This window comes from Enoplosus armatus, chromosome 23, assembly GCF_043641665.1.
Source record: "Enoplosus armatus isolate fEnoArm2 chromosome 23, fEnoArm2.hap1, whole genome shotgun sequence".
Lineage (NCBI taxonomy): Eukaryota > Metazoa > Chordata > Actinopteri > Centrarchiformes > Enoplosidae > Enoplosus > Enoplosus armatus.
In genome coordinates, this window is record NC_092202.1 from 1,658,411 (window position 1) to 1,682,035 (window position 23,625).

The following is a 23,625-nucleotide window of genomic DNA, read 5'->3' on the forward strand; positions in this document are numbered from 1 at the left end:
ATTATACTTGTGTACAACAAAACATGGGCTTTTCAGTCGTAGACAAATTAGAAACATTTGAAGAAACAGGACATAATCCATTTTTACAGATAATAGTGTGATGGTGCAGCAGTTGCCCAATAACCTGACTGGTTGTCTTCCAGGGTGAAGCAGCCGTCATGCCGTGTTCGTGTGCAGAGTGGAGGAGGTGGATCCGCCCTCTGGTTCTGGTCCTCTACGCTCTTCTGCTGGTGGCCGTGCTGCCGCTCTGCATCTGGGAGCTGCAGAAAGACAAGGTACACGACCAGCCGCCCCTTTGACTAAATCTGGACTTCCAGCTTGACTAAGTGAGAATTTTGTGAGCTGAAACATCCGTCTGGTGGTTACAGTACTCAGGAACTCTCTAGGAGTCTTAAATATAAATACGTTGTGTCTCTCTGTCTGTCCAGGTTGGGACTCACAGTAAAGCCTGGTTCATAGCCGGCGTGTTCGTCTTTCTGACCATCCCAATTTCACTGTGGGGGATCCTGCAGCACATAGTGCACTTCACCCAGCCTGAGCTGCAGAGGCCGATCATCAGGTGGACACACACACACACACACACACACACACACACACACACACACACTGAAACCTTCGTGGTTTCATGAAACGAGCTTCTCTTCTTCTCTGTCTCTCTCCACCAGAATACTATGGATGGTGCCCATCTACAGTTTGGACAGTGTGAGTCATTGTCACACACACACACACACACACACACACACACACACACACACACAAACAGAGGAAGCGACAGTGATTTGTCCACTCTATTACATTATGTTACCATGGCAACAGACCTTAATTGGAGAATGGGACAGTGTCACAAGACCAGGGGTCAAGTTACACACACACACACACACTCTTCTGTGTGTTTGGCTGCTTTCTAATACAGTCTATTATCAGTTAACTCCATTACAGTTAATGTAATGATACTCGTCGGCAGCACATCCACGTTTCTGTCTTTCCTGTGACTCCTGCAGTCACTGTGTCACTAAACCTTTTGTTTCATCATGTCCACGTATGAAAGGTAATCTTTGTCTCTCTGTCCTGTCCAGTGGCTGGCTCTGCGGTATCCCAGTCTGGCCATCTACGTGGACACGTGCAGGGAGTGCTATGAGGCCTACGTCATCTACAACTTCTTGGTCTTCCTACTGAACTTCCTCAGTAACCAGTACCCCAGCCTAGTGCTCATGCTGGAGGTCCAGCAGCAGCAGCCACACCTGCCCCCGCTCTGCTGCTGCCCACCATGGCCCATGGGAGAGTGAGAGGCTGATATGGGGTCACCATATGATGGATGTGTGGGTGGATGGATGGATGGATGGATGTTAAAGTGTTCCTCTGTCTTTCTCTGTCAGGGTGCTGCTGTTCAGGTGTAAGCTGGGAGTCCTCCAGTATACTGTGGTCAGACCCGTAACCACGGTGATAGCACTGTAAGTTTCCTACTGTAACCATGGTGACCACAGTACATTTCTCGCTGTAACAACATTTACAGTGGTGACGGTCTCTCACTGTAACCATGGCGACACCATTGAGACTTTCCTACTGTAGCCATGGGGATACCACTGTAATGTTCCTACTGTAACCATGGCGACAACATTGTAATGTTCCTACGGTAAGCACAGTAACACCACCATGGACATGATTACAATTTCAAACTGTAACCATGGCGACCCCACTGTATGTTTCTTACTGTAACCATGGTGACACCACTAATATTCCTATCGTAACCGTTAGCTGTTGTAACCATGGTGACAGCACTGTCAGTTTCCAACTGTAATCTTAGAGGTAGTGACAGCATTGTCAGTAGTTTTCTGTTACCATGGTGAGTGTTTCATAGTGTACTATTTGTAACATGTAACTGTAGTTATAACACTGTATGCTAGTGACATAATGATAATAGTTAGCAATGTTGCTAGCTGTAACCATGTAACTATGGTAACAACAGTGGCTACATGCTCTGTTCTGAGTGTCAAAGTTCATGACAAGGGTTTGACTCACTCTGAACTCTGAATAAACCAGGAGGTCAGTACAGCCACCATAACTGAACTAGACACTTTAAAATGTTGCATGTCTATTTTGGAAATGTTACGTCAAACTGCAAAAAAACCAAACACTGAAGTGTTTGAGCTGAGAGGCTGGTTGTTTCCTCCTCTGTCTGCAGGATCTGTCAGCTCTGCGGGGTTTATGACGAAGCCAACTTCAGCTTCAGAAACGCCTGGTCCTACCTGGTCATAATCAACAACATATCACAGCTGGTAAAGACACGTACACACACACACACACACACACACACACACACACACACACACACACTCAAATTGCAACAAAGATTTTTCAGGAAACACTGACATGTTTACAGTTAAAGTGACTCGCAGCAAGCCAGCTGATGGTACTTTCATTCTTTTAAGTGATACCTGCTGGGCTGAGTATTAGGCTGCATTCGTCTACTATACTAGCAGTATGTACTGATTTGGCCAAAATGTAGCATGTAGTATGCAGCATGTCAAAAAACACCCGGATGTCGTACTGATTCGGAAAAACTCTCCAGTCTGCATTGTACCAGTCTACCTCGGACCAGTCTACCTCGCATGCTGTGTCCCACAATGCAAAGGGCTGGCGGTGGTTTGCCGTTGTCACGTAAACTTATCTCACGTCTGAGGTGAGAAATAAGCAACCCAGTTACTGAATCTTCACTCATATCAGATCTACAAGGCCTCATTTAAAAGTTTATTCCTACTTTTGTAAGGCAGGGGCAGAATACCTGCAGGATTATTACTTCCGCTTTCCAAAGCCTGGCCGGGCATACTATGTAGTACATACTGCATACTGCGTACTGCATTTGTTGGTAGTATGCAGTCGGCGGTTCCGAACACAGCCTTAGTTATGAATTAATGTTACATTTATGTAAGTAAATTATATGAGTATTTCTGTAATTGTGAGCTTTGTCCTCTTCTTCTTGTGTTTCTGGGCAGTAAATGAAGAAACGTAGGTGAAGTATTAGTTGTGTACATGCCTTAATTCATAGGAGATTGGTGTGAAATATACGTCTCTCTCTGCAGTTTGCCATGTACTGCCTGGTGTTGCTGTACCGAGCTCTCAAAGAAGAGCTGACTCCCATCAGGCCTGTGGGCAAGTTCCTCTGCGTCAAACTGGTGGTGTTCGTCTCCTTCTGGTAATCATTTCTTGCTTTTCTCTGTTTTGTATCATTGTAAATTCAATACGCAAGATGTTGAGGACGTCATTTGTTGCTCTGGGAACAGGACATTTTATAAACTAGACAGAATCAACAGATGTCTCCCTCTTTCTCTCTTCAGGCAGGCAGTTATAATAGCGTTCCTGGTGAAGGTCGGTGTGATCTCCGACAAACACACCTGGGACTGGGACAGCGTGGAGGCCGTGGCTACTGGACTGCAGGTACGCACATTTATAAACAAACAACCCATACTGCTACCTCGCAGTCATGTGACCTTTGACATTGGATACTCACGTTCCAGACTCAGTTGATCATCCAACATCTGTGACGTTCGGAAGGACCAGGACATGTAAAAAGTGCCAGCAACCAGATTCTTCATTAACTGATTGTTTAATTAATACAGGACTTCATCATCTGCATAGAGATGTTCCTGGCTGCCATCGCTCACCACTACACCTTCACCTACAAGCCATACGTACAGGTAAACATCTATCTATCTGTCTATCTGTCTATCTATATATCTATCCTCCACTCCATCTTTTCTTTTTTCCATCCAGGAGGCAGAGGAGGGCTCGTGTTTCGACAGCTTTCTGGCCATGTGGGATTTCTCTGACATCAGAGCTGATGTCACAGAGCAGGTCCGCCATGCTGGTGAGTGGCTCTGTTAGATTATTGATTATTGAGTCTGTTAAACTCATCAATAAAAGGAAATGTGTACTTCAGGAGTTATTTAAAGACATTTAAGTGAAATTCCCCCCCAGGTCGTACGTTCCTGGGTCGTCCCAACAAGATGTACTTTGGTGTGGTCGCTCAACCCGAACACACCGAGCACACCGGCCTCCTCACAGCGACCTCCCAGGACCCCGTCGCTGTGGCAGCCACATCGATGCCCTCCTCCCCTTCCTCGAGTGGTCGGTACCAAGGCCTCGGCCACACGCCTGCCCCACACTCTATCTCCGCCCCTGCAGGGTTCACTTCCTCGTCCTGGGAGGACGACAGTGACAACTCATAGCCAGGAGTGGGAACTAAAATCTGTCTCTATGTCCTTTAACCCCTTGTTTTGAAGTGCTTCATGGCTATGGACAAAGAAACTCTCAGATCCTGTGTTCCAGTCAGAATAAGAATATAAACGTGGACAAATGTGTGAAAAAGAAGCTAATTCACGGATGGATTTCATCAAGACTAATCAAAGGAAAGCAGAGAGGAGAGTCTGCACTGTGATGTCAACGCCATGTTTGTTGAGAAACGTATTTTTAAAATAATTACCCAGTTTTAAGTGTTTGAAATCTGTATTTTGATGTCAAATGATGTCATTTTGATAAATGTATCTCTGGCTGTTGAAAGGAAAGGATGTTTGACGTTTACGTGCTGAAGGGTCTTTGAGCTAGGTTTAACTATTTGTTCTAATTCATAATAAATGAACACGCCGTATCTAATCACCACAAACTGTGTTGTTGCAATGTTTTATTTGTATTACCACCAAGATAAATAGATTTAATGAGAGAAAGATTTATTATAGAGACTCTTGCCTCAGTTACTACACTTGTTAGTATTTCTTTCTCCACTAGGTGGCACTGACAGCCCATTAAAATTCATCAGGATCTGTTTCTCTTAACTAATTCCTTTTGAGGTTTTTGAGAGCAATTAAAAAAAAAATGTTTTTAAGTAAATTACATCACAAGTGATCAACATGAACTCTGTGAGGCTCAGAGAATCAAACATAAGCGGATGTTTCAACAGTGATAAACATCACATGGCCAACTGCTTTGCACAGGAAAAAGGAAGTTTCAGTTGGGTTTATTCTGTTATTAACAGCTCACTCATCTGAAATACCACAAAGAGACGCCCACAGAAATATGAATTAATCAATCAAAAAGAAAACAAGGGGGGAATAAAAGGCTTTTTGACAAAGGTGAACACATGTAAGTAGTCCTTCATGATTTAAGTCAAGAATATTTGAAGCATTTCCTTGTTGTAAATCAATATGGGAAGTCCCCTGCTTTGTTTCTGTGCTTGTCTGTGCAGTTAACAGAAAAAACGTTCGTCAGATCAGTAGTTTAATGTGCATATATTAAACTACTTGGGTGTGGCAATGAGAGGATATGGTGTACATGTCTTATACTTTTATATGCAATAACACTTTTTAAAACTGGTCCTTGCAAAACACACTCTTTATTTTGCCTCCTCTGATCAAATCAAATGAAACTTTATTTGTAGTGTAGCCTAAGCAGGCACTGCAGATGTAAGAGCAGGTCACGCCGTTGAGTCTCTGCGTTTTGCTTTGGAGAGAGAAGAATTTAAAGGCAGCTCGAAGGTAAATTACTTCAGGGTTAGAGAAAGGTTATAGATTTATAACCTCACAACATTTTGGCTCATTTGACTGCGTATTGATCGCTAGTACGGGTCATGTGATGGATCCTACATTTTCCGTAATGCAACCCTGACTTGTAAATGTACACGTCACTCAAAAGCCACCTGCTGTCAGTAACGCAGGCGGACTCCCCATGTCCAGTAAACTTCATGTGTAAAGTCAGCGGAATGTCCCTTTAAGCGACCTGTCTGTTAAATAAATATATAAATACACAATAATGAGGTTTTCACGTTTGTATTATTTGTTTCATTTAAACATCCAGATGCAGAAAAGCACATGATCTGTGTGCAGTGGGGGGGGCGGAGGGGGGGGGAATGGAAACCGAAAGTAAAGGAGTGCTGCGTACAGACTTAGACAGTCTTCGTCAAACGTACAGAATATATTTTGGATTCAAAAAGCAACAAGGAGACAAAGGTTTTTTGAGGTAAAAGTAAGCCGCCGTTTATAAGGCTGCGTGTTACCTGGCGTGACGTCGGACAGGCTGATTGGTGCGCTGGTGTGTGTGTGTGTGTTGGTTTGTTCTTGTCCTGTAAGTGCGCAGCAGAGTGAAAACATGGCCTTCACCTCAATGGCGGCCTCGAGTTTGTGGTCGTCGAAACGAAACGAGATAACGATCAAAAACGTCAGTAAACGATGACAAAACCTATTTTAACCCGTAGGAGGGAGTGTGGAGGGGGCTGCGCAGCCGGTCACACCTGCAGCCGTCACATCGGCTCTCTTTTAGCTTTCAGTGGTCCATTGTTCAGAAACATTGATGATCGTTTCCGGTCAAGTGCAGACCGCAGTCTCCTGGCCCACCCAGCCAAGTTTAATCTAAATACATTTTATAAAAATGTATGTAGCTCAGTAAAGAAATAAATATAAACTTGATTTATTGTTGTATTTATGCATTTAAAAGTTATAACTAGCTAACTGTATATAAAGCAGTTCAAACTAGCTAACTGTATATAAAGTAGTTACAACAAGCTAACTGTATATAAAGTAGTTACAACAAGCTAACTGTATATAAAGCAGTTAAACTAGCTAACTGTATATAAAGTAGTTCAAACTAGCTAACTGTATATAAAGTAGTTACAACAAGCTAACTGTATATAAAGCAGTTAAACTAGCTAACTGTATATAAAGTAGTTACAACAAGCTAACTGTATATAAAGCAGTTAAACTAGCTAACTGTATATAAAGTAGTTACAACAAGCTAACTGTATATAAAGCAGTTAAACTAGCTAACTGTATATAAAGCAGTTAAACTAGCTAACTGTATATAAAGTAGTTCAAACTAGCTAACTGTATATAAAGCAGTTAAACTAGCTAACTGTATATAAAGTAGTTCAAACTAGCTAACTGTATATAAAGTAGTTACAACAAGCTATATAAAGTAGTTCAAACTAGCTAACTGTATATAAAGTAGTTACAACAAGCTATATAAAGTAGTTCAAACTAGCTAACTGTAAAGTAGTTACAACAAGCTAACTGTATATAAAGCAGTTAAACTATCTAACTGTATATAAAGTAGTTACAACAAGCTAACTGTATATAAAGCAGTTAAACTAGTTAACTGTATATAAAGTAGTTCAAACTAGCTAACTGTATATAAAGTAGTTACAACAAGCTATATAAAGTAGTTCAAACTAGCTAACTGTATATAAAGCAGTTAAACTAGCTAACTGGATATAAAGTAGTTCAAACTAGCTAACTGTATATAAAGCAGTTAAACTAGCTAACTGTATATAAAGTAGTTCAAACTAGCTAACTGTATATAAAGTAGTTACAACAAGCTAACTGTATATAAAGCAGTTAAACTAGCTAACTGTATATAAAGTAGTTCAAACTAGCTAACTGTATATAAAGCAGTTAAACTAGCTAACTGTATATAAAGTAGTTCAAACTAGCTAACTGTATATAAAGTAGTTACAACAAGCTAACTGTATATAAAGCAGTTAAACTAGTTAACTGTATATAAAGTAGTTCAAACTAGCTAACTGTATATAAAGCAGTTAAACTAGCTAACTGTATATAAAGTAGTTCAAACTAGCTAACTGTATATAAAGTAGTTACAACAAGCTAACTGTATATAAAGCAGTTAAACTAGCTAACTGTATATAAAGTAGTTCAAACTAGCTAACTGTATATAAAGCAGTTAAACTAGCTAACTGTATATAAAGTAGTTCAAACTAGCTAACTGTATATAAAGTAGTTCAAACTAGCTAACTGTAAAGTAGTTACAACAAGCTAACTGTATATAAAGCAGTTAAACTATCTAACTGTATATAAAGTAGTTCAAACTAGCTAACTGTATATAAAGCAGTTAAACTAGTTAACTGTATATAAAGTAGTTCAAACTAGCTAACTGTATATAAAGTAGTTACAACAAGCTATATAAAGTAGTTCAAACTAGCTAACTGTATATAAAGCAGTTAAACTAGCTAACTGGATATAAAGTAGTTCAAACTAGCTAACTGTATATAAAGCAGTTAAACTAGCTAACTGTATATAAAGTAGTTCAAACTAGCTAACTGTATATAAAGTAGTTACAACAAGCTAACTGTATATAAAGCAGTTAAACTAGCTAACTGTATATAAAGTAGTTCAAACTAGCTAACTGTATATAAAGCAGTTAAACTAGCTAACTGTATATAAAGTAGTTCAAACTAGCTAACTGTATATAAAGTAGTTACAACAAGCTAACTGTATATAAAGCAGTTAAACTAGTTAACTGTATATAAAGTAGTTCAAACTAGCTAACTGTATATAAAGCAGTTAAACTAGCTAACTGTATATAAAGTAGTTCAAACTAGCTAACTGTATATAAAGTAGTTACAACAAGCTAACTGTATATAAAGCAGTTAAACTAGCTAACTGTATATAAAGTAGTTCAAACTAGCTAACTGTATATAAAGCAGTTAAACTAGCTAACTGTATATAAAGTAGTTCAAACTAGCTAACTGTATATAAAGCAGTTCAAACTAGCTAATAAAAAGATAATTCGTGGTGAGTTGCTTATAGATATGTATGAGACGTGACATATAATAGTGAAACTGAATTTGGTATCATGCTGAAATTTGTCCTTTACAAATATCTTGAAAGGTTTTTTGCCTTCTGGTAGTTGTGTTTCAGCTGCAACAATAGAAATGGCTGAGAAGAGGAAGATGAAGACGCGGTCCAGCTGTTTGTCCTCTCCTCTGATGTCTGAAAAACCAATCAGGTAATGTGATGATGTAATAAATGGGCTGTCATGTCATGAACAAGGGAAAAACATACTGTGAACAGTTTCTTTAAGCACAGTAGTTCCATATATTACATTCACTTAATGTCATACAAAATGTCACTGTGTGCTGTATTAAATTTAAACTGTGTGTAGAATAATACAGTCTGTTGTTTGACCTTACATTCACACTACATAAATATAAACTTGATTTATTGTTTCATGTATGTTTAAAAAGTTCAATTAGACATCAGACGAAGCTACCTCACAGAGAACATGGTGTCACTGTAACTGATGCACATCTGGCAGGACTAAAATGTCGTTTGTTGATCAACCTACAGCCAGCTGACTGGGGAGCCGTCCAGCTGTTCAGTGTCTGAGGAGTCCACAGCTCCCAGTGTTTCCATGAAGAGTGAAGCATCCATGTGGGAGCCGATGAATTTTGATCTTAAACAGACACAAAGGTAATTTCATTTAGTGTTTTCTGTCTGTAAACAAAATAGCTTGCATCTAAAAGCACATTCAGGTTTGTTCATCAAAGATTCATAAAGAGACTGATAGCTGTGAAACCAGCAGAACGTCAGCTGGATTGAGAATAATACAGTCTGTTGTTTGACCTTATATTCATTCTACTTTCAGGGGAACTGAGTCCACAGCTCCCAGTGCTGTCTCTATGAAGAGTAAAGCGTCCATGTGGGAGCCGATGAATTTTGATCTTCAACAGACACAAAGGTAATTTCATTTAATGTACTCTTTAAAAAATATCTTGCATCTAAAAGCACATTAAGGTTAGTTCATCAAAGATTGATAAATAGATTGGAACCAGCAGAACGTCAGCTGGATTAAGGCGATGTTCTCATATCTCTGTTTCCCAGTTTGACAAACTTAGAATGTCATAAATAACACGAAATGTAAAAAAACGTCATCACACACACACAAAGACTAGAATCTCCTGAAAGACAATATGAAGCTTTTAAAAATACTACATTTTATTTTACAGATTTAGTGGCTGTTTTTACATGTTTTAAAGTTGTTGTTTTTTAAATTGCATTTTTAACATAATTCCTATTTGTGTACATTCGGTTCAGTACGTGACGTTCTTCGGTTCGGTTATAATTACCGTTTGCTGTAATGTTCAACTGTCATGACTGAGCATCAGTAAGTGCGTTGTACCTGCCCTTGTCAGTGCAGTCATGCTGCATTTAAAACACGCTTTGAATTCAATTGGAACGAGCCCTCTTTCCAAAAAGGCTTCAGGCCGCAGGGCGAACATTGTGAAGGTGACAGTGTTGTTCTGTTGGACATCAGACGACGCTTCCTCAGAGAAGTCGGGTTCAGAGAACATGGTATCACTGTAACTGATACACATCTGGCAGGACTGATGTGTCATTTGTTGATCACCCTACAGCCAGCTGACTGGGGAGCCGTCCAGCTGTTCAGTGTGTAAGGAGGTTTTGAGGGATCCAGTCCATTTAGCCTGTGGACACTGGACATGCAAACAGTGTGTCAGCTCAGACTGGGACCAGTGTGATTCACCAGCAGACTATCCCTGCACAAAGTGTGGAAAGAGACTCAGAAAAGATCCCGAACACCGTGGTAACTTTAAATACTTATTGCAAAAATACCTGTACTACTATTACTGCTACTACAAGTAATACTAGTAATCGATTAATACTTCATCATCAGTGTTGGGCATCAAATATTAGTCTGCAATGTTTAGGTGTAAAGATTAATATAACGTTCATGTGGTTTTGTGCTAGATTCTCTTGGCATTAAAAGGAATTAGATTTTCTTAATGTAGAATATGTAGAGTTACATTTTAAAGGCAGCTAAACAAACAGGTAAAGCATCAAGTTGCTCTTCCCAACTCTGATTATATAACTTTGTGGGGGTGTCAGGTTCCAAATTGCATTCAGACAAAGTCAAGATTTTGTGTTTGCTTGTGCTTTTGACATGACCTAGCTAAAATGATTTGATATCAACTACTCATTTATTATAAGACGTTTTGGAATTTGTAAGCATGTGTTTGCTTGTTACAGGGGACAGCCATCTTTTGAAAGCCAAGAAGAATCTTAAAGAAGCAATGCAACAGAAATGTACTTTGACATCTGAAGGTAATGGGGACCAAGGGAGCTCTCTGAAGAACATCTACTCAGCACTCATCATCACCACTGGAGAGAGTGAAGGGCCACATGAAGAACATGCGTTCAGACACATCAAACATAAATTGGAACGACAATCTTCGAAGCCATTGATCAATCTCAGTGACATCTTCAGACCTTTGCCTGGCGAAGAGAAACCCCCCAGAACAGTCCTGACGAAGGGCGTTGCCGGCATTGGAAAATCATTTGCTGTGCAGAAATTCATTCTTGACTGGGCCGAGGAGAAAGAGAACCAGGACATTGATTTTCTTTTCAGTCTTTCTTTCCGAGAGCTGAATTTGAGTACACACAACAAAAGCTTGTTGAAGCTCCTGACTGAATTTCACCCTGCGCTCCACCATCTGAAAGATTCAGAAGATTTCGTCAAAGCCAGAGTCACGGTGATCCTGGACGGTCTGGATGAGAGCAGACTTCAACTAAACTTTGAGAACAATAAGGTAACATCTGTCAGTGAAGAAACATCTGTGGGTAATCTCATTGCAAACCTCATCCAGGGTAACCTTCTTCCTAATGCTAACCTCTGGATAACGTCCCGTCCAGCAGCAGCCGATCAGATCCCTGCAAAGTTTGTCGACGTGGTGACAGAGATAAGAGGCTTCAGTGACCCACAAAAAGAGGAGTACTTCAGGAGGAGATTTAGTCATGACTTGGGCCTTGCTGACAGGATCATTTCACACATTCGCTCTTCACAGAGTCTGGACATCATGTGCCAGATCCCGATCTTCTGCTGGATTTCTGCCGTATTATTTGAGGAGACCTTCGGGTCAGATGAAAAGGCTGAAACCCCTCAGACTCTAACAGAGATGATGGCGCATTTCCTGTTTAACCAGACAAAACGCAGAAGCAGAAAATATGACAAGAAGACTGAGGAAAACAAAGAGAGACTTCTGAAGAAACACAGAGAATTTCTTCTGAAACTCGGCAAGCTGGCATTTTTCCAGCTTCAGAAGAACAACCTCATCTTCTATGATGAAGACCTAGAAGACTGTGGGATTGACATAAAAGAGGCAATCGTCTTCTCTGGATTTTGTACAGCAGTTTTTAGGGAAGAAAAAGTTTTTGGTCAGAAAAAGGTCTTCTTCTTTGTGCACCTGACCATACAGGAGTTCTTTGCAGCTCTTTTTGTCTACGACTGTTTCACAAACAAGAATACGAAAGAGCTCGGCAACTTCCTGGATCTGAAGGACAAAGAACATACTTTACTTGACCTTCTAAAGATGACAGTCGACAAAGTGTTGGAGAAGAAGAACGGCCACCTGGACTTCTTCTTGCGATTCCTCCTTGGCCTCATGGTTGAACCCAACCGTAGAGTCCTTGCAGGTCTGTTGACATCGCCGGACCCAAGCCAAGATACCGACAAGAAAATCTTGACTCACCTCAAAGCCATCAGAAGGAAGGCCCTCTCTCCAGACAGCAGTATCAGCCTCTTCCAGACTATGGTTGAGATGAGAGACCATAAAGTCAAAGATGAGATTCAGGAATACCTGACATCACGAGATCGTTCCAAAACAGAGCTGACTCCCCTTCACTGCTCTGCGCTGGTCTACATGCTGCAGGTATCAAAGAATGATCTGGATGTGTTGGACTTGAAGAGTTACAACACATCAGAGGAAGGCAGAAGGAGGCTGATACCAGCTGTCAGGAGCTGCAGAAAGGCAATGTAAGTTGACTTTCACTGCAATATGTAACATACTGTGTTTTGCGACATATTGATAATAACAAAACTTGCTAAACATATTCAGCATACATGTCATTTTCCAACCAGTGTGTGTATCTCATCATAGTTTTCACAATATGTATCCATGGTTCTATCTTGCATGACATTAATGACATTTTAACTTCACTACCTCTAGACTAGCAGACTGCAAAGTGACTGCAGAGTGGGTTGAGCACCTGGCCTTTGGTCTCAAGTTCCCCTACTTACCTCTAAGAGATCTGGATCTGAGCAGAAATGACCTGAAAGATTCAGGAGTGGAGCTGCTTTGTCATGGACTGTCGAGTCAACACTGCAAACTGAAGACACTGAGGTATTTACGTTTATGAAACAGACCATTATTGTATCTATGCATGCAACCCTGCTCAGGGGCTGCTCATCATTTTAAGTCGACCTTTACATTCATTCAGCGATGCAAGACGCTTCTGGTGATGGTGCTCTGTACAAATACATCTCAAACCTGCATGTTAAGATACCAAACACTCGGTTTTTTCAGGTTGTCAGGTTGTCTGGTCACAGAGGAAGGCTGTGCTTATCTGGCCTCGGCTCTACAGTCCAACCCCTCCCATCTGATAGAGCTGGACCTGAGCTACAACAATCCTGGAGACTCAGGAGAGAAACTGCTCTCTGAGCTGAGGGACGATCCGCAATACAAGCTCAGCAAACTCAAGTAATTATAATACTAAAGTACTACATTTGTCTTTTCTACTGAACTGAGAGAGAAGTGCTGCTGGACTGCCTCTACAAATCCACAAATATAGTGAGATGGAGCGCACTGCCAACTTTAAAACTAGATTGTAGTTTTACACTGTTTCGATTCAAGTCAATACAGTGAAGAGTACCCTATCATCAGACTGAATTCTAGTAAAATGTAGTCATGTTCAATAGCACTGTAGGTTGGATTGCACTAACAATAGATTTACAAAGGCACATCTGTACTTCTTTGTTGTTCTTTGTCTGAAAGTTCTAATCCTCATTGTTCTTAACAGCGTTAAACATGGTGGAAGCCACCGAATGAAAGCAGGATTCAAGAAATGTAAGTATCTGTGTCATGAACATCTGTTGAATGTTGTGATGACAATGATAAATTGCATGTTGTCATTTTTGTCACTGTGGCATTCATACATTTTGTTATGGGGCAGCAAGTTATATTGTTTTCTTACCTCCAGATGCCTGTGAGCTCACTTTGGACCCCAACACAGCCCACAAGAAGCTCCTTCTGTCTGAAGGGAACAGAAAGGTGACCTGGGTGGAAGAGGAGCAGCCATACCCCCATCACCAAGAACGGTTTGATCACTGCCAACAGGTGCTGTGTGAACAGGGTCTAGATGGGCGCTGCTACTGGGAGGTCGAGGTGTTCGAGCCCTTCAACATTGGGGTAACGTACAGAAGCATTGGCAGGAAAGGGGATGTGAATGATTGCAAGCTGGGACACAACGACAAGTCTTGGTGTCTGATTTGGTCAAATGATGGTTGTTATGTTATGCATCACAACGAGAGCGTCAGTGTTTCCTCCTTCTGCTCGCGCTCCAGTCGGGTGGGAGTGTATCTGGACTGGCCGGCTGGCACTCTGTCCTTCTACAGAGCTTCCTCCGACAGTCGGACCCGCCTCCATACCTTCAACGTTCCAACGTTCAACGAGCCCCTCTATCCTGCTGTTGAATTACACACCAAGTCCTCTGCGTTATTTTGTCAGCTAACTTAACCAAACTTTCACAGCATTCGCGCAAGCAACCGAGGGCGTAGATTTGCATGTGGATGGTGGAGACATGACTCATACAGTGATCTTACCAATATTTTTAGCAATCTAGACTTGAATACAACGGGGAGTTTGAAGCAGTTTGAGTAGCTAAAGAGTACTGAGCCTGTTCAAAAAGTCGATAGATGTTGCTGGATTGCGTCACATGCCAATTTACATATTCATGATGTCATACTCATCTTGAAACATGGAATCCAGTTCTCTTAAAGTCGTAGTGAAACAGAAGTTAGCGCTTCAGTTAGCTTCAGTAATGTGACATATGTGGGTGGGGTTTTGTTTACAAGAGGGATTGGATCGCTCGAAAGTGGGCGTGGTTTAGCAGTTGAAATCCAGACACACACCTCTTACTAAGATAATGCTTCGCTAGCTACCTACAAGCTAACAGTAAAGTGTGGTTTTGTATGATGGGAGTAGTTAGCTAGCACCCCGAATCATATTTATTTAACCACACCCAAGTTCAAGATGAGTCATCAAAACACATCTTAAAACCAAACCTCCGCCCTCGCCTGCAGCCCCGCAAGAAACCTGCTGTTTCGGTCTTTAGCTGCCTGCTATTATTTCCCATAAAAAGTCTCACAGATGCTCCTGGTATCTGCTTTACTGTGGAAGATTGAAGTCATAGACTAGTAGAGATTTGATCAACTTACTTTTAATTGAACAGATTTGCCCAAATAACTTTAAACCGTGTGTACAATTTACTCTAATGATGCCGTCTTTCTTTGTATCTGTCATACAATGAATATTCAGAATACAACTGAATTATGGACTCTTTGTTTCTCGTCAATGTCGGTTTCTTTTAACTCTGACTACAATTGTTAGTTATTCCTATAAACATCACAACCGAATACCAACTAGTTATAATCTCCTTAAAACAGTCTACTTTTGTATACCACACTTTATACTTAAAAATATAGCGCAGTACTCTTACTTATGTATAAATACTGTTTATTTGCACCGTCTACAGCTTACAAGGCTCACAGCTCAATTTAAAGACAAACATCAGCCTCCATGTCTGTTGAGCTGTGTAAGCTTTTTTATTTTATACAGCCGCGTCATGTTCATGTTTAACTTGTGTGTCCTGAATATTGAAGGTTTGTGTTGTGTTTCTTAAAGTTGTGTTAATTGCTGGAGCAGACAGTTGGTGTTTTTAGCCACGCTAGCAGCATGAGTGTCGGGATGTCAATGTCAGTTCCCCTCTGGATGAATTATAAAAACTTCGGTGGCCCTCTGACTTTTCATGCGGCGCCATCATCAGGTCAAAATTTCAATTTGTCCAACACTTTCGTTTAAGACCAAATACCTGCAAAACGAATGACATTCCCATCCCCTAACTTTCAAACGTTTCAAACCAACATGGTGAACATTACTCTGCTAAACATCAGCATCATGAGAATGTTGCCATGGTGATGTTAGCATGTAGCTCAAAGCCTCACAGAGCTACTAGCATGGCTGTAGCTCCATTTCATGTCGTACCCCTCTCTCTCCCCATGTTTCCTGTCTCTCTCCACTGGCTGTCAATTAAAGGCTAATAACCCAAAAAATAATCTTTAAAAAACAAATAGCGGCACCAGCATCAGATGCCAACAGTTGATCTGTGTTCGCTTTGACTTTGTGTAACTAATTGTGTGCATACATGTGTGTCTTTAATTCTTTAGGTTTGTGTTTGTGTGTGAAAGTTGTTATAACCTTTGATTGTGTGAGCAACATTTCATTTTTGTTTTTTTGTTTTACTTGTTTTTAATTGTTTATCTCCATCACTTTTTAACTTTCAGAGTTTGAACTCCAACGACGATAAAAATGTCAGTTTCATCTCGTTGAGCACCTTGTTTTCAAAGTATTACAGTGAGTCATGAAAAAGAGGCTTTAAATTCACTTTAGATTTGGGTATTTGGGATTTTTCGTGTTAAAAATGATATTTTGGTTCACAGGTTACCTGTATTTTATCTTTATGTTGATGTGTGTCTGATTGTCTCAGTGTTTTCATGAAACCTATTAATAAAAATTCAGTTTCTCATGTCTCATTATGATTTGCAGAGTCGATCATCTTTGTTTCCAGCTCACAAAGTGGGAAAATGTTTCGTCAAATCAGGGTCTGAATATATTTAAGGTGAGAGACAAATAAGGCATTTAAAGAATCAGGATTCATTTTAAATCTGCAGCACAAGAAGTTCAAGAATCATCATTTGTACTGCTGGTTGTCTGTTCTGATAGATAACTCCTACCTTTACTTACTTTACCTTCAGTAAAAGCACATTTTTGTTTTATTTAAACGAACACAAAAAGACAAACAAATGTATGGTTACATGGTCTTACTAAGGATTGAAGATTAAACTGCAAAGAAAACAGAAAATGCACAAGTCTGTCGTGTCTGATGTGTCACAGGAAGCTGTGTTAAGAACGTGAATGTGAATTGAAGTTGAACCTAAAACTGAAATAACAAATTAAGCAAAATAATAATCATTACTTATTCTTTTCTTGCATTTTCTGCATTTCAAATTCAGTTTCAAAACTCTCCACTAGATGTCACCACATCATCATCTGCAGCCGTTTTCTGCAAAGAAGAAACTACAGGAAATGTCCTGCAGTCTGACTCACTGTAATAAACTGATATTTGTCTGTTCTGTCAGCTCATCACTGGAGGAAGTATTCAGATCCTTTACTGCAGTAAAAGTATCAACAACAGCATGTAAAAGTACTTCAAAGTGCTGCATTCAAAATGTTTAGTCAAAGTGCAGAAATGTGATGAAAAATGTTCTCAAGTATAAAAGTACTCAACAGTTTTTACACATTAGACTACTGGATTGTTGCTGCTGCTACTAATTAAGCGACAGCTTCACTCAACATATGTTGTGAAATCGAAAGTGAAAATAACGTCATCCATTTTGTTTCCTGCCGGACGACCACAGAGGAGAAGTGCGGGGGTTTTCTCTCACCTGAAAGTAATTTTACCTTCCTGATTCTGGCCGTTTTCTGCCACGAGGCGCCTGATGCGGTTCCTTCTGTGATCCGGTTTGCTTGTGAGATGATTGATGATGACGCAGTTTCTTGTTTGTGTAAAAGGTGCTTCATTTACCTTCAAATGAGAATCCAGAGCTGAACTCAACCGATCAAGTTCAGTAATAATCAAATAATGTATTTTCAGTTGAAGCCACAACTTGTATAAATCAGTTCAGCATGAGAATTGAAATTTAAATGTATGCAGTTTATTTATATGACCTTCTGGTGCACAGCGTGTTATTAGCATTAAACTGTTAACTGTTCAACTGCAGCGGGATCACAGGTGGTGTTCAGCTGTTTGAAACAGGTGGAGCTGCAGGGTTTGTTCTGGGGTTTCATTCAGTCACATAATCAACCGAAGGCCAGTATTTGTAATGTCAAACTTGGGCTTGATTGTCTGTGCCTGTTGTTTATAATGGACCTAAAGAAGCCAGAAATAACAACAACTAGGTGGAAAAGGATCAAATGAACGGAATAAAAACTGATATTTGTCCTTTACAAACATCTTAAAGTGTTTTGGCTTCTGATAGTTGTGTTTCAGCTGCAGCAGTGGAGATGGCTGAGAAGAGGAAGATGAGGAAATGCAGTGAGCAGCCAATCAGGTAATGTAAAAGCTTATCATCAATGGGCAGCTGTGATGCCATGAACAAGGGAAAAACACACTGTAAAAAGTTTTTAGCACATTAGTCCTATATATTACATATATTACATATATATATTAGAGAAGTCGGGTTCAGAGAACATGGTATCACCGTAACTGATGCACATCTGGCAGGACTGATGTGTCATTTGTTGATCACCCTACAGCCAGCTGACTGGGGAGCTGTCCAGCTGTTCAGTGTCGAAGGAGTCCACAGCGCCCAGTGTTGTTTCTATGAAGGACGATGCATCCATGTTTGAGCCGATGAGTTTTAGTCTTGAAAAGGCACAAAGGTAATTTAATTTAATCATCAATGGGCAGCTGTGATGCCATGAACAAGGGAAAAACACACTGTAAAAGGTTTTTAGCACATTAGTTCTATATATAACATTCAGTTAAAGTCCTAAAGATGTTGCTGTGTGCTGCATTAACTGTAAACCTGCATCTTACTGTGTGTAGAATAACACAGTCTGTTGTTGGACCTTATATTCACTCTAGTTTCAGGGGAACTGAACAAAGTTGCTAGCATAGACTCTTAAGTTGTGTTTATCAGTTTCTAGACCTTTTTGAGTTGATCAGTCTCTTCTCTTAATAGTCCACAGATGAGTGAAGATGAGTCCACAGCTCCCGGTGTTGTTTCTATGAAGGACGATGCATCCATGTACGAGCCGATGACTTTTCGTCTTAAAAGGAGACAATGGTAATATATATATATATATATATATAATATCTTGCATCTAAAACCATATTACGGTTAGTTCATCAAAGATTCATAAAGAGATTGATACTGGTGTAAGTCAGCTAGATTAAGGGGATATTTTCATATCTTTAACGGTATACAGCCTGACAAAACTCTTAATTACAACAAAAAATGTGAAAGAAATTAAATAAAAAATGTAATCACTCACACAAAGACTAGAATCTCCTGAAAGACAATATGCAACAACAAAATATATATATATATTTTACAGATTTAGTGGCTGTTTTTACATTGCATTTTTAACATAATTTCTATATGTTGTCTTAACGGTACGTGTACATCCTGTTCGGCACGTGATGTTCTTCGGTTCGGTTATAGTTACTGTTTAACTTAGCTGATACACTCCAATTAGGTCTACGTCGTAGCACGTGTGAAACATAAATTCCAAGTCAGTTGTTGTCTGTTAGCTAAACTATGCTAATCAGGTTAGCCTATGGATGTATAGCTTACACAAAGAGTCTGTATGGTGAACGCAAATGAAAAACTGGAGCTCAGATGTCATTTTATCAGTTTGGAGCGTTTTGGTTCTCCAGTAAATTACGGAGTTACTGGGTGGAGAGTGGTGGACGGTGCAGACCATGTTCAACTGAAGGTGGGTTAGTTATGTCTCTGGAAACACAAGCAACCAAACATACTAAACCATGTATGTTGTGACAGCTTCTCCTGAATGCATCTATTACCGGGCTCTTCTATAATGTTCAACTAAAATGATCAGAAAAGGCTTCCTCAGAGAACATGGTATCACCGCAACTGATTCACATCTGGCAGGACTGATGTGTCATTTGTTGATCACCCTACAGCCAGCTGACTGGGGAGCCGTCCAGCTGTTCAGTGTCTAAGGAGGTTTTGAGGGATCCAGTACATTTAGTCTGTGGACAAGATCCCGAACACCAGAGAGATACTAAGGAAGACACTGGTAACTTTAACACATGACCTAGCTAAAATTATTTGGTATTAACCTCTCATTTATTATTGGAAATCTGGAATTTGTAAGCATGTGTTTGCTTGTTACAGGGGACAGCCATCTTTTGAAAGCCAAGAAGAATCTTAAAGAAGCAATGCAACAGAAATGTACTTTGACATCTGAAGGTAATGGTGACCAAGGGAGCTCTCTGAAGAACATCTACTCAGCACTCATCATCACCACTGGAGAGAGTGAAGGGCCACATGAAGAACATGCGTTGAGACACATCAAACATAAATTGGAACGACAATCTTCGAAGCCATTGATCAATCTCAGTGACATCTTCAGACCTTTGCCTGGCGAAGAGAAACCCCACAGAACAGTCCTGACGAAGGGCGTTGCCGGCATTGGAAAATCATTTGCTGTGCAGAAATTCATTCTTGACTGGGCCGAGGAGAAAGAGAACCAGGACATTGATTTTCTTTTCAGTCTTTCTTTCCGAGAGCTGAATTTGAGTACACACAACAAAAGCTTGTTGAAGCTCCTGACTGAATTTCACCCTGCGCTCCACCATCTGAAAGATTCAGAAGATTTCGTCAAAGCCAGAGTCACGGTGATCCTGGACGGTCTGGATGAGAGCAGACTTCAACTAAACTTTGAGAAAAATAAGGTAACATCTGTCAGTGAAGAAACATCTGTGGGTAATCTCATTGCAAACCTCATCCAGGGTAACCTTCTTCCTAATGCTAACCTCTGGATAACGTCCCGTCCAGCAGCAGCCGATCAGATCCCTGCAAAGTTTGTCGACGTGGTGACAGAGATAAGAGGCTTCAGTGACCCACAAAAAGAGGAATACTTCAGGAGGAGATTTAGTCATGACTTGGGCCTTGCTGACAGGATCATTTCACACATTCGCTCTTCACAGAGTCTGGACATCATGTGCCAGATCCCGATCTTCTGCTGGATTTCTGCCGTATTATTTGAGGAGACCTTCGGGTCAGATGAAAAGGCTGAAACCCATCAGACTCTAACAGAGATGATGGCGCATTTCCTGTTTAACCAGACAAAACGCAGAAGCAGAAAATATGACAAGAAGACTAAGGAAAACAAAGAGAGACTTCTGAAGAAACACAGAGAATTTCTTCTGAAACTCGGCAAGTTGGCATTTTTCCAGCTTCAGAAGAACAACCTCATCTTCTATGATGAAGACCTAGAAGACTGTGGGATTGACATAAAAGAGGCAATCGTCTTCTCTGGATTTTGTACAGCAGTTTTTAGGGAAGAAAAAGTTTTTTGTCAGAAAAAGGTCTTCTTCTTTGTGCACCTGACCATACAGGAGTTCTTTGCAGCTCTTTTTGTCTACGACTGTTTCACAAACAAGAATACGAAAGAGCTCGGCAACTTCCTGGATCTGAAGGACAAAGAACATACTTTACTTGACCTTCTAAAGATGACAGTCGACAAAGTGTTGGAGAAGAAGAACGGCCACCTGGACTTCTTCTTGCGATTCCTCCTTGGCCTCATGGTTGAACCCAACCGTAGAGTCCTTGCAGGTCTGTTGGCATCGCCGGACCCAAGCCAAGATACCGACAAGAAAATCTTGACTCACCTCAAAGCCATCAGAAGGAAGGCCCTCTCTCCAGACAGCAGTATCAGCCTCTTCCAGACTATGGTTGAGATGAGAGACCATAAAGTCAAAGATGAGATTCAGGAATACCTGACATCACGAGATCGTTCCAAAACAGAGCTGACTCCCCTTCACTGCTCTGCGCTGGTCTACATGCTGCAGGTATCAAAGAATGATCTGGATGTGTTGGACTTGAAGAGTTACAACACATCAGAGGAAGGCAGAAGGAGGCTGATACCAGCTGTCAGGAGCTGCAGAAAGGCAATGTAAGTTGACTTTCACTGCAATATGTAACATACTGTGTTTTGCGACATATTGATAATAACAAAACTTGCTAAACATATTCAGCATACATGTCATTTTCCAACCAGTGTGTGTATCTCATCATAGTTTTCACAATATGTATCCATGGTTCTATCTTGCATGACATTAATGACATTTTAACTTCACTACCTCTAGACTAGCAGACTGCAAAGTGACTGCAGAGTGGGTTGAGCACCTGGCCTTTGGTCTCAAGTTCCCCTACTTACCTCTAAAAGATCTGGATCTGAGCAGCAATGACCTGAAAGATTCAGGAGTGGAGCTGCTTTGTCATGGACTGTCGAGTCAACACTGCAAACTGAAGACACTGAGGTATTTACGTTTATGAAACAGACCATTATTGTATCTATGCATGCAACCCTGCTCAGGGGCTGCTCATCATTTTAAGTCGACCTTCTTTACATTCATTCAGCGATGCAAGACGCTTCTGGTGATGGTGCTCTGTACAAATACATCTCAAACCTGCATGTTAAGATACCAAACACTCGGTTTTCTCAGGTTGTCAGGTTGTCTGGTTACAGAGGAAGGCTGTACTTATCTGGCCTCGGCTCTACAGTCCAACCCCTCCCATCTGATAGAGCTGGACCTGAGCTACAACAATCCTGGAGACTCAGGAGAGAAACTGCTCTCTGAGCTGAGGGACGATCCGCAATACAAGCTCAGCCAACTCAAGTAATTATAGAATACATTACTGACTTTCCTGTTGAACTGAAAGGGAAGTGTTGGATACTACTTCTATTGGAGTGTAATGTCTACAATAAAATATAGTTTCTGCTTACATTTACCCTCATATTGCAGTCTTACCACTAATTGGACGTCATGGGTACCTTGATATCTTAATTCTAAACGTTTTTAAACTCAAGTATTTTTCTCCACAGCGTTGAACATGGTGGAAGTCACAGGGTTAAACCAGGACTCAAGAAATGTAAGTATGTGTATATTTGCTGGTGGGAATGGTGAACTGGTGAAAAAACTGTAAATGTGAAACTTTCCTAAATATGGTTGTCCTTAGCAGCCTGTGGTTTTCCTAGCTTTGCTAAAAAAGTGGAATAAAGTGTTTTCTTACCTCCAGATGCCTGTGAGCTCACTTTGGACCCCAACACAGCCCACAAGAAGCTCCTTCTGTCTGAAGGGAACAGAAAGGTGACCTGGGTGGAAGAGGAGCAGCCATACCCCCATCACCAAGAACGGTTTGATCACTGCCAACAGGTGCTGTGTGAACAGGGTCTAGATGGGCGCTGCTACTGGGAGGTCGAGGTGTTCGGACCTTTAAGTGTTGGGGTCACATACAGAGGAGCTGACAAGGAAGGGAGCACGGAGTCTTGGTGTCTGGTTTGCTCTAATGATGGTTATTACATTTTGCACAGCAGCGAGAGAGTAGATGTGTCTTCACTTGGATGGCGCTCCAGTCGGGTGGGAGTGTATCTGGACTGGCCGGCTGGCACTCTGTCCTTCTACAGAGTTTCCTCCGACAGTCGGACCCGCCTCCATACCTTCAATGTTAAAACGTTCAAGGAGCCCCTCTATCCTGCTGTTGAATTACACACCAAGTCTTCTGCGTTATTTTGTCAGCTAACTTAACCAAACTTGCACTGCATTCACGCTAGCGCCAACCCCTGTCCGTCAAATCTGTCATTATCAGATTTAACCCATAATTTCCCATAAAACGTCTAAACAACTGTTGTATTTGTAGTGTAAGGATGTCCCATTGTCTGTTACACTGTATTAGAAAGAAATTGTAAACTCTCTGATCTCACCAACTATTACACAATTTGCATCCTAGAGGTTTTAACTGATGTTACTGTATTGACATGTATATTTATTTAACTGTACACCTAAAACAATTAGTCGATTAATCAATTAGTTGATCGGCAGAAAACTAGTCTGCAACTATTTTAATAATCCATTAACTGTTTTAGTCATTTTTCAATCCAAAAACCCAACATTTGCTTCT

General features: G+C 40.7%; 3 protein-coding genes across 3 annotated transcripts; all 3 read left to right on the top strand.

Annotated features, from left to right (window-relative positions):
• Positions 1-158: 158 nt before the first annotated feature.
• On the top strand, positions 159-4,636 carry LOC139305981 (transmembrane protein 184C-like). The gene is made up of 11 exons (XM_070929935.1): positions 159-275; positions 429-559; positions 666-702; positions 1,077-1,282; positions 1,377-1,451; positions 2,183-2,276; positions 3,081-3,193; positions 3,336-3,435; positions 3,618-3,695; positions 3,772-3,865; positions 3,976-4,636. Exons 1-11 carry the CDS (start codon positions 159-161, stop codon positions 4,224-4,226), a joined length of 1,296 nt encoding a protein of 431 aa, XP_070786036.1. The 3' UTR covers positions 4,227-4,636.
• Positions 4,637-5,949: 1,313 nt separating this feature from the next.
• LOC139305971 (NLR family CARD domain-containing protein 3-like) lies at positions 5,950-15,120 on the top strand. Its single transcript, XM_070929924.1, is given in 9 exon segments — positions 5,950-6,009; positions 8,689-8,787; positions 9,129-9,251; positions 9,427-9,519; positions 10,196-10,380; positions 10,788-12,609; positions 12,803-13,333; positions 13,653-13,699; positions 13,833-15,120. Coding segments are annotated over 8 exon segments (3,411 nt in total). The 5' UTR covers positions 5,950-6,009; positions 8,689-8,713; the 3' UTR covers positions 14,369-15,120.
• Positions 15,121-18,161: 3,041 nt separating this feature from the next.
• On the top strand, positions 18,162-23,252 carry LOC139306225 (NLR family CARD domain-containing protein 3-like). Its single transcript, XM_070930175.1, has 9 exons — positions 18,162-18,172; positions 18,227-18,352; positions 18,655-18,720; positions 19,620-19,735; positions 19,834-21,616; positions 21,810-21,983; positions 22,170-22,343; positions 22,550-22,596; positions 22,744-23,252. The coding sequence occupies exons 1-9, from the start codon at positions 18,162-18,164 to the stop codon at positions 23,250-23,252; spliced, it is 3,006 nt and encodes a 1,001-aa protein (XP_070786276.1).
• The last annotated feature ends 373 nt before the right edge of the window (positions 23,253-23,625 follow it).